Raw genomic sequence first — 14,537 nt, forward strand, 5'->3', positions numbered from 1 at the left:
CATTGTGGTTCAGTAACAAATGGTTGAAATGGTATATGTATGTTGCTGTAAGCATTTCTCACTTTTGCCTCCAGCAGAAGCCAACACTTGGATGTCTCCCAAGCTGCCAATAAAAAAAGAATAAGCAGGAAAACTGCCGTGTAATGGTGTGCATTCTGAGATTTGTGATGTTTGTTGTTACAGTAATTCATCAGCTATCCAAGATTCTTACTGGGGGTGAAAGTACAGACTGCTGGCTGGTTAAACACCATTTATGATTTACTTGTTGGCCTGATGCAGTAAATTCAGTGGTAAAAATGAAGATGTTTGTTTTTGTCATGATTTAGATTCTTTATCATTATTTGCTGCTGATGAAGTGTGGTGCAGTATTCATCCAGTGCTGTGTGTGTTTTTACACTAGTGTATTTGTTTCACTGAATAATCTTTTTCGTCATCCTTCACTTTGCTGACAACTGTTTTTCAGCTGCACATGTGCTGATTGCTAACCACGACGCTGCTGCAAAATCCTTGATGTGTACTGTGAACACACGTAGGCAGGTAGGCACACGAATTTCAAAGCGCTGGGAAGCCTCGTGAGTTACGTCATTTGCCAGCAAGGCCACTGTTGACTGGGAACACAGGGAATTTAAATGAAAAGAGGTTCAAGCACCCGCTGAAGAGAACAACCCCCTCAAGTGCAGCAGCAGCTGTAGAAGCAGCATGAATGTGCAAGGTACGGTAAAGCTTTAACGCAATCCCAGCGAGAAGACATTACAGTCACAGAGAGAGAGAGAGAGACAGCTTAAAAAAACGGCATAAATTATTTATATTCTCTTGGTATATTACAAATTAGTCTGTGTCTAATGTGATATAATATGATTAAACTCCCATCTGTGCACAGACCACGTGGCTGCACTTTAGACTAGTCATCGCTCTCTGTCCCATGCACTTCCCGGCATCATTAGCTGCAGCCACACCAACATGAATGAGTTTACTCGTCTACTTAAAACTTAAAGATTTTCTTTGTTTGTTTTTGGATTTTTTTTGTTTATTTGTTTTTGTGGCTATTTTTACTATACCATGTGATTTTGTTGAAACTTAGGAGTTGGTTTTAAAGAAGAAGCCAATCTTTCCTCTTCTCCACTAAAGCAGCTGATATGCAAACATTTGTTGTCCAGGACACCAAGCAGAGGTGGAAAGTAGATGAAGTACACATATTTTGTTACTATAATTATTTAGAAGTGTCATATTTAATTGATATCTGTACTTCTGAATTTATTTTACATTATTTGCCATTTGTTTTTACTCACTACATTTTAACACAAAATCTCTACTTTCTGCTCCTCACAATTTTAAAACGGGAACGTTTCAATAAACTTTAAGACATGTGGTGGGAGTTATTATTTCCTGTCATAATATGCCTGCAAACATCAAACTGATTTTAAGTTAAATGAAGCAAACAATAACATACAAAAGACATCATTTATAGGACAATCTTCACAGGATAAAGTTAGCCTGATTCATTTGAGATAGTATTGAAGAGCATAAAGTGACTGCATTTTTTTTAACACGTTATTTCAAATGCTGTATTTCTTACTGCTCAACAAATATCTGCAAACACGCAAACACTGTGCAGTTTGACATACGATGCCTGCTGAATAAAAGTACAAAAGTATTGTTGTGTGTTGGACCGGTGGCCGTGGTGTTCAGTGTTAGGTTACATCATAGGTAGCAGACACTGAATTACATTTAAGGTGCTATGCCATTTCTTATAATAATAATAATAATGGATTGGATTTATATAGCGCTTTTCTAGGCACCCAAAGCGCTTTACAATACCACTATTCATTCACTCTCACATTCATACACTGGTGGAGGCAAGCTACAGTTGTAGCCACAGCTGCCCTGGGGCAGACTGACAGAAGCGAGGCTGCCATATCGTGCCATCGGCCCCTCTGGCCAACACCAGTAGGCAAGTAGGGTAAAGTGTCTTGCCCAAGGACACAAGAGCCCAGGGATCGAACCGGCGACCTTCCGGTTACAGATGCGATCCCCAACCCCCTGAGCCATGATGCAGTGCTAAAAGAGTGCAGGATGCGCCTGCACATCTGTTGTTTTTACGTGAATATAGAATTCGGTTTACAGCCACATTGCCCAAATGTCGGCTTGTTTACCTGATGATGAAAGGGAGGTCACTTTGTGGCAGACAGCAATCATTTGTCAGGGTGATGGATGTTGTTGTTTGACCTGTGATAAACTGATTTCTTCACCATATATATATCAGTGTTACACTGAGTCATCAGATAAATGAACACCATCTGAACTCCACCTGCTTTGACCTCGTCTCTCTCTGTTTCTCACACTTTATAACTCATGTGTGGGAGAGCTCATTACGAGGCAAACGGATATTCCCCAATTAATCTTTTAAAACACAGGAAACACTGATACAAGAAACACAGTGTTTCTTGTATCAGAACACTTTTGCATTGTTGTATTAATTTCACTTTTATTTGTTTTTCCATCAAGTCAAGCAAGATTAAAACTTATTAACTGACAAACTTCTACCTACCAACAGAACGTCAGTCCAATATTTATGCTCCATATACCTGAGATATAAGGGAAGCATCAGCTCAGCTTAAGGTACAAAAAGACCTTTAGGTGACTATTTAGGTCATTTACCCCCCTGATATGACCAATACCAGCAGTAGACATCAACCACCAACAATAAAGATCACTCTTATCCAGATATGTGACAAAACTGTTAGATTTAGGCACAGTCATTTGGTTTGGATTAAGAAATTGCTTCTTTGTTGCCAATAATAACAACATTACAGTATGTGGAGAAGGGAAATTATTTTACTGCTATTGTTAAATAATTGTCATTATTACCATTGCATTAATAATATAATCTGGAGTTTATATTGCATTCAGGGGTTGAACAGTGTGTGTCTTTCAGAAAGACTAAGTTGCAGGCTGACAGGAAGTTGCAGGTTTGCAGAGTGTGCCTTTTGCAGAACTGAAACCGAAAGCAGAGTCTAAGTGCAGGTTATTTTGAGGAGCATTTGAGGACGAGACACAGACAGTAGGTGAAGAGGTGACACAAAGAGCATGTGAGGTCAACACATACACACACATTAGTTAAATTTATTTAGAGGAATCGTCCTTGTTGTCTCGGCAAGAAAGAGGAACAATTCATTTTAAGATAAGAACGGAAAGTACCAAGCCATGAAAATAGAAGATGATTTTCTGAGTGAAAAGTCATGATGATGTTGATCTGATCTATGTATAAAATGTACCGGTGACGCTGAAGGGGCGTCAGTAAACAAACCCTGATGCTATAAAATATCTGTTCATGCTTTGATTAAGTCGAGGACTACTGGCTGTCTGCGTACAGAGTGTCTTCCCACGCGTGTATTCATTAAAATCATTGTTTGACCAAAGACCTACTGGACCAAGAGTGGTTTGTACTCTCCCTCCTCAATTTTGAACCTTAACATTTGGGGGCTTCGTCCGGTGGTTGAGGAGGGAGGATTGGAGGTGTAGACGGTGATGTATGGTCCGTTGTGGTCAGACAGGCAGGCGTGACCCGGCAACCAAACTGAGGGGACAGGCGCCTTTAAAAAGAGGTAGGCACAGGCCTGTTGATTTTATCCGAAGTGTGCTGAATTGGATGATAAAATTAAATGTCTATTCAGTAAAAGTTGCCGGTAAATGTCTGCTTTGATTTTGATGAAAAATCTCATGAGTTGAAGCAGTTAGAGTTCTGCTAAGAAGAAATGAAAGTAGTTAAGAGTCTGATAAGAAAAGTTTAAATACTGGGTTGAAGTCCCAAAGAAATTGAGTTGGAGTCTCAAGTAGTTTGGTAGGGAATTGGTTATTTTGTTGGTTAGAGTCCAAATTTGGTCATAAGAGTGGACCTGAGCGGTCAAATTGACCACTAGGTTGCATCTGCCTCAGTTATACACTTGTTTTGGGTGTTGATTGTTGTTTCAAAGTATTATAAATTACTCAAGAACGCCAGTTGGACTGGTAGGAAGCGCAGAGCCCGGAGGTTATGCTCCCTCCTTGTCGTGGACGCGCGACATTGACCTGTCGGCGAACAGGGTTAGTTCAGTTTGGCTTAACTGTGGGGTACAGGGCATCCTGGAATTAAGCTAGGAGTTAGAGTCTCCTTACCGTTTGGAACGGTACCTGCGCTTTTTTGGTCAGAAGAAGTTGGACTTCGGGCGTGTAACTTTACCTAAAACTTCAAAGTTTGGGTTGGTTGACGCTTTTAAATTGAGTTAGGGATTTTAGAAATGAGGCCAGAAACAGTTAAAGTCTTGATACTGGTTAATTGGTCGCAAAAAACTCAGGGAGTTTATCCGCTGGGCGGTTATTTTAAATTTGTCTAAAATTGTGTAGGCGCTAAAGCTGGCAGATCTGACAGTGATTGTAAATATAAGACGTCGTTGTAATATAGAATAAGAAAATTTGGTGTGAGAGATCTCTGTGTGTCGAGTCAGTAATGCACTGACTGCCTGCTGCCATTTTTAGATGGAGAGTGTGTGTGCATGCAAATGAGGCAACTGATGCAGAGCGCATGAGAGGACTATGCTTTCGGTTTTGTGTGATTATTCAGCCCTATAACTATTGTTTGCAAATGTGGATAAATGTCTGCGATTAAAATGCTGGCTTAGTAAATAATAACATTGTAAATATATGAATGGTGACAGCGTTTCAAAATAGAATATAAGAATTGTTTGTGTTTAAAACCAACGTTTAGGTAAGAAGATTTAAGGTGGATTTGAAGGCATAAACAAAAAATAAAAGGGTTACAGTCTGCAAGTGTTGTTAATTCATGAGCTGACTGGATGCAGAGTAAGTGGAGTGGTCATCCTGAGAGGATTGAATGATACTCTAACTCTGTGGTCAAGTCAGACATAGGTTTTAAGTAACCATGAGCCACTAATAAGCGTGACAGATTAATGAATATGTGTAAATTGAACTTGTTAAATAGCCTTAATAGAAGTATCTCAATGGACACGCAATGAAGTGGACTTTTTAGGGGTAGTTTACCATTGATACCATAAAAAGCAACTTAATTAGTAGTTCAATAACAAATTTTAAATATAACCTTTGTTATTTGATAAGAGAGAGAAAAATTCAGGTTACATATAGTAAATGAATAAGGGAATGTTAATCTCTGCGTCATTCCACACTGAAATTTCAATTGTAGGGGATCATTTGGAGGTGAATTGTGTAGGACACGGGGAGACAGAAGAATCTCCCCATGAGTTTTCGGTGTGCATAGAAATTGAGGAGGCTGAACTGGAAGCCTGCCTGGGTCGTTGTTTTTGTTTATTTGAGGGTCTGCTGGAAATTTGTGAGAACGACCACCTTGATATGTGGGAGCCTTCTCGGGCAGCGATTTTTTGTTAAACATGTGGCAGGCTGTGCAAAATGGAGAAAGCTTTGACATGATGAATAAAGGTGTGAGAGGTATTTCTTTGGTGATGTAAAGTAGGAGGTTTTAAAGTTTGAAAGTGTTTTTAATTTGAGAGAGGCATGAGTGATGTTATAAGAGTTTGAGTTTCTTTTTCTTTCAGTTTAAAACACATAAGTACATACACTTGGTACACCTGTTTACTCTTTGACTTTATTAAAACAGACGGTGTATTTGAGTTTGAATTTCAGTAATTGTATGTTGATATGGTAATTTAGTTTTATGTTAGGTGAAGGAGATGTCCATCTCTGCGTCTTGCAGGATTGAAAGTGAAAGTTGAAGGTTGTGATGTGAATGCTGTGAGTACTCGATTTGAATGATTCTGTGTGAGGTGTACAAAATACTAAATAATAATAACACTATGAAAGTTGATAGTAGAGTGAGTGCAAGGTGATGTGTGAACAGAGGAAGTCTGAGAGAGAAGTGTGTGCGTAGGCAAAATGCAGAGTGTGTGCGTGAAATAAGGGAGTATTGTTTTTACATCAAGGTTTAGTAGAACTAAAGTAGAGCGTCACAAACAAACAAAAGAAGGTAAAATGAAGAGAGAAAATAATGTGGTTCCCTGACCGGGAGAGAAAATAACTGACAATTACATTAATGAATAGAAAACACACATACACAAAGTGCCATATGTGAAATTATTCTAGGAAGGAGTCAGAAGTGCGATAGTTTAATATAAGATGCAATGAAGGAAGCAGCTTACACTCCTTTAATTTCCAGAGCCAGTGTGTTCCCTCCCCTGCCCACTTGGGCCCCGTATCAGGCGAGTATGGAAGGCTGGATAGCCCATGACGGGTAAGATCCCACCTCGAAACCCTGGGACAACCTAAGGCAGGCACAGTCACGATTACTCGGCTTCAGTAAGAAGACGGGACCTGACGGGTAAGGCCGCTGGGCTGAGGCAGAGGGGGTAAGTGGCAAGTGGAGCCCTACCTTCTGGCTGAGGACAAGGAATGCTGCTATTTAAGGTAGGAAATCAGAATTTGGGTTAGTAAATTTGGGGAGGAGAAAATTGACTGTTTAAAGGCAAAATTATGAAGGAGTCTGACACACTGCAAAAGCACCATATGCAAATTCACATACACAAACAGAAAATGCATTAACCTTATAAAGACAAGACAAGCTCATGGAGTTTAATGCAGAGATAGAGATTAAACCTGGCTAAGAACACAAACATATGCAATGAAGAACAGCTTGCTATTTTGTATGAATGATACAATGGTGTGAATGTTTAATAAAATACATTTGAGTTTGTAATTGAGGAATAGAAGAAGCCATATGACGAAGGAACTTCCTGAGTGTGTGTGTGACTGTGACTTTCAGGAAGAGGAAGCATAGCAGAGACGAGAAGTGCAGATTGGGGTGGGGAATTTATAGTTTAGTGATTATATGATGTCGTAAGGGGTCTTATGCTGAATTTAAGAGCATAAGGGGGTGATTTTTGTGTGCAAATTGAGTGGTTTTAATGAGACTTTCGGTGTATTGAGGAGGTGAAATTATGTGGTGGTAAAATACTTGTGTGTTTAAGGTTGTTGAGGTTGTTGTGGTAATGGGTTGATTCGGTCAGTTAGGTTTGGGTTGTTGGTGTTTTTGTTTTAATAGAGGGAGTTTTAGGAAACATGGACATGTCTAAAATTGGGCCCATTATTTTGTAACAGTGCACTTAAAGAAAACCTGTCAGGTGATTTTGTTTTTATGAGCTAACAATCAGCTCTATTTTTTCATTTCTGTTTTAAGCAGGCCTGCAACAGTGAATAACGGCGCTGAAAATTCTCGGGAAGAGCAAATATAAGGCGGCTTTCCAGATTACAATTGGCTGAGGAGAGCTACCTGTGGGGACTGATCAAGGTCGTAAGTCCCTGTAAAAAGGATTTTATGCGAGTCAATCCAGTCCAAAAGCATAAAGAAATATTTTCCTATGGAAAATAAAAATGACTGAGCTCATTTTGCTGAGGGTGGAGTATCTGATCGTGCGGGAAGCTCCACTATCAGCAAATACATGGTGTGACTGCATGTGAGTGAATGTGTGACTGCATGTGAGTGAATGTGTGACTGAATGTGAGTGAGGATGAATTAATGTGGACAAACAATTTGCTTTTACCAGAGAAAATTTCTGTTTTGTTTTGTTAGATTATGGGATTATAGTATATTGTTGGGAGAATGCCAAATGCTAAAGGGGAAATATTTTTTGATGTAACTCAGTTATCATTAATTGAAGAAACACATGACTGATAACTGTTCTGTTTTAAGTTTATTTTTATGACATAGATAGGATCATGAGTGGGGAAAACTGAGCATTTTTAAGTTTTGTATAGTATCTTGACACATGAAATGTATCAAGATAAAGGGGGGTTTAGGGTTTAATAATTTAATTGTTTAATAATTTAGGATCATTTTAGGACCTTTTGGGTTTTTGATCATTTGGATATGGTAAAACTGAAACTGTTATTTTTAAGTTAAGGTTAAAGGATTAAAAGTGAACTTGTCACGGTTTGCGAGGCAAGCCGTGTGGAGTTGTAGAAAAGGACCCAAAAGGCGGCAGCTCTGGTGCAGGTGAATATTTATTTACAACGGTGGGCACAAAACAGCACTGGTGGAAAAACAAGAAACCGGAAACCTAAACTGGGTAAGCTAATAACACAAACCAGAAACGAGACGCAGGGAGACCGAGGGGAAACAACACAGACGAACCAGCAACTACCATAACAGAAGACACAACTTAAATACACCCAGAGAACACAGGGAGATTACACACAGGTGGGGAACACAGGGGATACTGATAAACATAACGAGACAGGGCAGGAGTGAACACAACATTACGCATACTGACGAGAGACTGTCAAAGTAAAACAGGAAGTACACAGAGGTTCAGACAGGAGGAGAGAAAGCACGGGGAGAACACAGACATAACAGGCTGGGGGAAACATGGAATAAACACAAAGAGAGACGAGAGCTCATAAATAGACAGAGGGGCACAAGGGGGTAAGAGTCACAAAGGGAAAAAACACTTAGGGAACACCACAACAGGACACCTCAGAAAACCTGGCCTAAATAAGGAGCGAAAATACAAGGAACCAAGAATACTGGGCCAACATGGCCCAGGACCATGACAGAACTGAATCCTGTTTAGAAGATACAATGCCGGTTTTTCAAAGCTGTGAATAAATCTTAGAGGGAAAATTAGTGAGGGTTGAAGGAGTAGAACAGGTTTGATTTCTTTTTGATTTCTAGAAGTAGTGGTTATAATGTAGGCTTACACATACAGATATTACATAGGAGGTATTTTTAGGATAAAGGGGGAGCTTATAAATAGAAATGATTTTTATACATATTGCATTTTGTGCTTTTAAAGGAGTTGTGGCTCAAATTTGTCTCTGGAGGGTCACGAGCCTTTGGCTAGCGCTATGATTAGCCAATCTACTGTGAGGATAATATGAGTTCATGAAGGATTGCACACGCTTACAGACACAGAGTTAAGAAACACACATGACAGTATTGATTCCAGGCAAAAGGCCTTAAATTCATTTAGCTTTTAACTGAACTTAAAGAAGGACCAAAGAGGAAGGAAAGCATATATTTTGGTTAAGTCTGATAAATTAGAATTAGAAGGTATTGTTACATTAAAGGGAGCAAATGAAATAAAAAGGCTATACCAAAATGGGTTATAACATAGGAAATGTGAGGTTAAAATGAAGTTAACGCATAGGAATTGTTTCAAGGCAGCATTTAGCTATGATGAAATGTATACAGGAGTAATTGCTTATATGCTTAAACTTAATTGATTAAAGTGGTTGTTTTCTTTTGGAGTAGAGGAACTTGCAGCAGCGACAATTTGTGCACAGGATGTTGATGATCAGATAAGGGAAAATAGAGCGAGCAACCGGACGTGAAAGCAGGGCTTAAAGAGTTCTAAAGGGATGAGTAACGTTGAAGAGTATACATAAATACAAGTCAATAAGTTAAGAAGATAATTAGGATCAGGCTTTTGATTAAAGAGTCCCAGATAGGATAAGTTAGGGAGGTGCAAGAAAAGGTGTTTTGTTTCCTTTGCAGAAGATCGATCTCGGCGACCACAGGAGGGGCGAGGATCCTGGAGATCTCGAGGTCCGAGACCACCAGAGAGGGTCTGCGTGAGGACACAATGTATTGTGACCTCTGGTGTTCCAGAGGTCAAGAGAGGGAGTGTGGAGAAGGGAAATTATTTTACTGCTATTGTTAAATAATTGTCATTATTACCATTGCATTAATAATATAATCTGGAGTTTATATTGCATTCAGGGGTTGAACAGTGTGTGTCTTTCAGAAAGACTAAGTTGCAGGCTGACAGGAAGTTGCAGGTTTGCAGAGTGTGCCTTTTGCAGAACTGAAACCGAAAGCAGAGTCTAAGTGCAGGTTATTTTGAGGAGCATTTGAGGACGAGACACAGACAGTAGGTGAAGAGGTGACACAAAGAGCATGTGAGGTCAACACATACACACACATTAGTTAAATTTATTTAGAGGAATCGTCCTTGTTGTCTCGGCAAGAAAGAGGAACAATTAATTTTAAGATAAGAACGGAAAGTACCAAGCCATGAAAATAGAAGATGATTTTCTGGGTGAAAAGTCATGATGATGTTGATCTGATCTATGTATAAAATGTACCGGTGACGCATGAAGGGGCGTCAGTAAACAAACCCTGATGCTATAAAATATCTGTTCATGCTTTGATTAAGTCGAGGACTACTGGCTGTCTGCGTACAGAGTGTCTTCCCACGCGTGTATTCATTAAAATCATTGTTTGACCAAAGACCTACTGGACCAAGAGTGGTTTGTACTCTCCCTCCTCAATTTTGAACCTTAACAAGTAATATGCAGTATACCATAGCATAGGCTTAGGTTAATTTGTGGAAAAGTAATTATTAAGTAATAATTAAAAAGACTGGTTTGAAACAAAGGTCTCCATGTTACAGTGACCCATTAATCAACCCTCTTACAGCACAAGAGGACATGTGAATCTTTTGGGGGCATTTGACAGATGACTGCTGTGTCTCAAAACTCACAGAGTTCATTTGGAAATGAAATGTAAACACATTTTAAACACTAAAATTTTAAGTGTTGAAATAACCTCCAATTACTTTAAACAAAAAAATATTGATGGGTTACAAAGTCATTTCTAAGGTTTAGGGCGCTCGAGTAAATGACAGAGAAAGCCTTTATCCTTTAACTGGAAAACTTGAAACACTGGTGAAACTTCCCAGGAGTGGTCGGTCTGCCAAAATTACTCCAAGGATGCATCAGTGACTCATCCAGGAGGTCAGATAAGAACCCAGAACAACATTTAGATATATGTTGGCCGCACTTGTGTCAGCTAAGCTCAAAGTTCATGATTCAACAATAATTAAGAAACTGCACAAAAATGACATCCCTGTGGGAGGTCCAAGGGAAAAACCAATGAAAAAGACTAATTTCACATTCACTAAAAATCCATTGTAATGATGGGAACATGCTTTGTATTCATATCAAGAACTCCCTGAGAAAAGGGGGTTATCCCACCTGGACATTTGTTGTCTGGGAAGCTGGGAAGGCACCTAAAGAGAGCTCCAGGCAATCCAGAAGAGACAACTGCTGCCTAAGCACAAACCCTTAGTGATCCCTTATGTGTCAGGAGCATGGGAAAAGAGCTGAGATGCATTTTCTCTAAACACTCTGTGGCTTTCAAAACCTAAAACATGCTGCGCCAAAAATTGTCCACCCCAAGTATTCGGTCTCACGGCACAAACAGAGTAATGTAGTGTATGCTGTTAGGTGCCAGGAGGTTGCCATGCAACAACCTCTGGCTTTGCAGATGGCACAACACAGAATAGCCACCTTGTCAGACCAGGTCTCTGCAGTCTATTTACACCTACAGGCCAGTGGACACTCTTTCATTGATGAGGATGTGCACATCCAGGACAGGGAGGAACGCTGGTTTGAGCACAGAGTCAAAGAGACCATTTATGTGAAAAGCGAAAGACCATCTCTGAATCGAGGAGGGGGCCTAAGGCTACATCTTTCACCATCTTAAAATACTGTGATTGCAACCATTCCTCAACTATCTGTGAACGGTACTCATGGCCATTGATGATTGGTCTTTGATCATTGGTTGTTGATCGATGGTCATGCCATTTTGCATATTAATGATCAAGAAACAAACCTCCCAGCCCATTGTTTGGCACTGGTGCCAGTTTCAGTCCTTATGCAAATGTTCTGTTTAAAAGATTGGGGAAACCTGCAGTGAGCGGAGACTGAAGAAGTCACTTGGATGAGTGACGAAATGAACATACAGGCCTAGTATATTAAAATATGAATTTAATAAGAGGTACGTGAAATGATTAACTGTCAATATCAACTAGTGGTATTAAAATATGGATTAAACCTGAAGGTAGAATTTTGGCAAAACAGCAGGTTCAGACATCAGTCTTTGCTGAACCTGCACCTGTTCGCCTGTTCACCTGTTTTATTAGACCTGACATGGTCAGAGCTGCGTTCCCTGCTTACTCATTGTCACAGCTTTCCTTATTAATGTGTTTTTCATACTTCTTCTTTTCTACATCATGCATGATAGGCAGGGTGGTTTGCAAGAGGAAATTCATCTGTTACAAAGTTAAAGTACAGAAGCTTATTTAGTTGATAATGCTAGCTGTGTTTCTGATCTGAGCGTGGTAAAAGCAGACCAGCAGCAGTTTGTCCACAATGTGCATGTGCAAAGCACCAGAAAAATAACTGCTGGCCTCTTGCCCAGCTTCTGTCATTGTAAACAGGAGATAGACACACTCTCACAGACAGACAACTATACTTTGAGACTGATGTAAGAACAGCTTTCAGTAGAAATACCAAATGGTAACACAAGATGGCAGTGATCTAAAGGTTGGGTGCACATATTAAATGACAGTTAAGGAGCTTTAAGACAACGCTGTCTGAGACTAAAAGGAGAGAGATCAGCCTAATGGAGCACCACTGGCAGGAAGTCATGTATTTCTCTACAGCTTTAAGGTAAATGTCAGTATATGCTAACACGCACATGCTAGCAGTATAACATCTGCATGATGTATTTCCTACCCATCACGTAGATTTTGGTTCCTCTTACGAAGGGCGTGGCTCCATACCGCGGTGTGGGCATAGATGTCATTGGGTGCCATTGGTCCTTCTCTGCATCATACACCCTAACCAGGGCCTGTGGTGTTGTGTCTGCACCCATGCCCCCCAGCGCATACACTTTTCCATCTGCAGAGAGAAAAGAGAAAAAAAAGAGCTTATTAAGAGCTTTTTAAAGGATCTCATTACACTCTACTCTTAGTTCAACAGTGTTCAACTGTGGTCAGTATATTTGTTCTCAGCCTTGTTAAGCTAATGTGCAGTGAACTGAGGAAAAAACGCTGCCAACACCTCTCCGAAGGGCCAAGAGCTGCACTCTTTCATCTCGCCATTTCTGCTCTACCTGTCATGATGGCTATCCGTCTCATCCGTCTACAGTTATCCAAACAATCTGCAATATCTATATCAAAAAACTGCCACACGAACAACTTTTTTCCACAAGGACACACACAAACACTCCTAAATGCTGCAGTGTCATTACAGAAAGGCAAGGGGGAAAGAGAGGGGAAGTGCTGAGCCAGCAAAGAAGGTGCTCCTGGTGATATACTGCAGGAGAAGGGGAAGAAAGGAAGAGGGAAGAGAAAAGAGAACAAAACGTAACAGAACAGAACTGATGAGAGATGGAGATTAACAGCCCATTAGTGCTCTAAGAAGTCGTGACAACTTAAATGTGGAGAAAGAGAGGGGGACAAGACTAGAGGGAACAGAGCAACTCAGTGAGCCAAGCAGATGGTGAACCAAGGAAGCTGTGACTTAAACTGTGAAGAATAGAGCAATAATAAATCTGTCACTCAGAATGCTATCCTCACACAGTTCAACACTTAGGACTGACTAAATCCTATTTTACTATTGTACATGGAACAAGTGGTGCAGCAAGAACACTGTCATTGTGCATATCATGTGGCAAGACTGGAGCAAATATATACATATATATAAATATATATATGTATATATATATTTCACTCTGACGTTGCAGGGCGTCGTATTGAAAAAAATTAAATGAGTGTTTTACTGCTTTCTCCATACCATTTATTATTAAATATTACTTTGAGCTTGGGTCCTTACAATGAAGGTCAAGGACAAATGCTTCCCCAACCTGGGTACCAATGTCCCTGAAGGTGTAGTATATTGTTGTAAAGTTTGAAGACCATTCATAAAAATATGACATTTTTACTTCTTTTTTTTTTTACTTTTTTAAAATCACTGAAAAATAATAGTAAAGGCAAAAATACATTAAATAAAATAAATGCACACTCACTTGTTTAGGTAAACCTGCAAATATCTAATCAGCCAATTACATGTCACCAACCCCCAGGGCACACAGAACTCAACTTGAACTACAAGCATGTAAAAATGGTCAAGATGACCTTATGAAGTTGAAAAACAGAGCAGATAAATGGGAAAGAATAGTAATTTTTTTTTACTTTGAGCATTAGAAGATCATACAGGGTGCAGTTCCTGTCAGCTAAGAACAGGAAACTTTATCTGCTATGCACACATGCTCACCAAAATTGGACAATAGAACATTGAGAAAACTTTGCCTGGTTTAATGAGTCTGTTTGCTGCAACATTTGTGTTAGTGTAAGAATGTGTTGCGAAAAACATGAAAGCATGGATACATCCTGCTTTTTATCAGCAGTTCAGGCTGGTGGTGGTGTAATGTTGTGGGGAATAGTACCTTAGTACCAATTAAGTCTCATAAAGTAAAGCCACAGGCTACCTGTGTATTGTTACTGACCATGTCTCTTTATGACCATAGTGTACCCATCTTTAGATTGTTGTTTCCAACAGGATTTTGAGTCATGTCACAAGGCACAGATCATCTCAAACTGGTTTCTTAAACATGAAAATGAGTTCCCTATGCTGACCAACAGATGATCAAACAGTCACCAGATCTCAATCCAACAAAGCACCTTTGTGATGTAGCAGAACAGGAGATTGGCATCGTGGATGTGCAA

At 39.8% G+C, this 14,537-nt stretch overlaps 1 protein-coding gene across 1 annotated transcript in view; it reads right to left on the bottom strand.

Moving 5' to 3' along the window:
- Nucleotides 1-14,537, bottom strand: part of klhdc8b (kelch domain containing 8B) — a 277,860-nt gene that overhangs the window by 83,534 nt on the left and 179,789 nt on the right. The window contains exon 3 of the mRNA XM_085260474.1: nt 12,544-12,708. Within this exon, the coding sequence (XP_085116600.1) occupies nt 12,544-12,708 (165 nt within the window). The remainder of the gene's footprint in view (nt 1-12,543; nt 12,709-14,537) is intronic.

Source organism: Mchenga conophoros, linkage group LG20 (genome assembly GCF_057382185.1).
Source record: "Mchenga conophoros isolate Kocher_MC1m ecotype Shallow Benthic linkage group LG20, M_conophoros_male_GT1.1, whole genome shotgun sequence".
In the NCBI taxonomy this organism is placed as follows: domain Eukaryota; kingdom Metazoa; phylum Chordata; class Actinopteri; order Cichliformes; family Cichlidae; genus Mchenga; species Mchenga conophoros.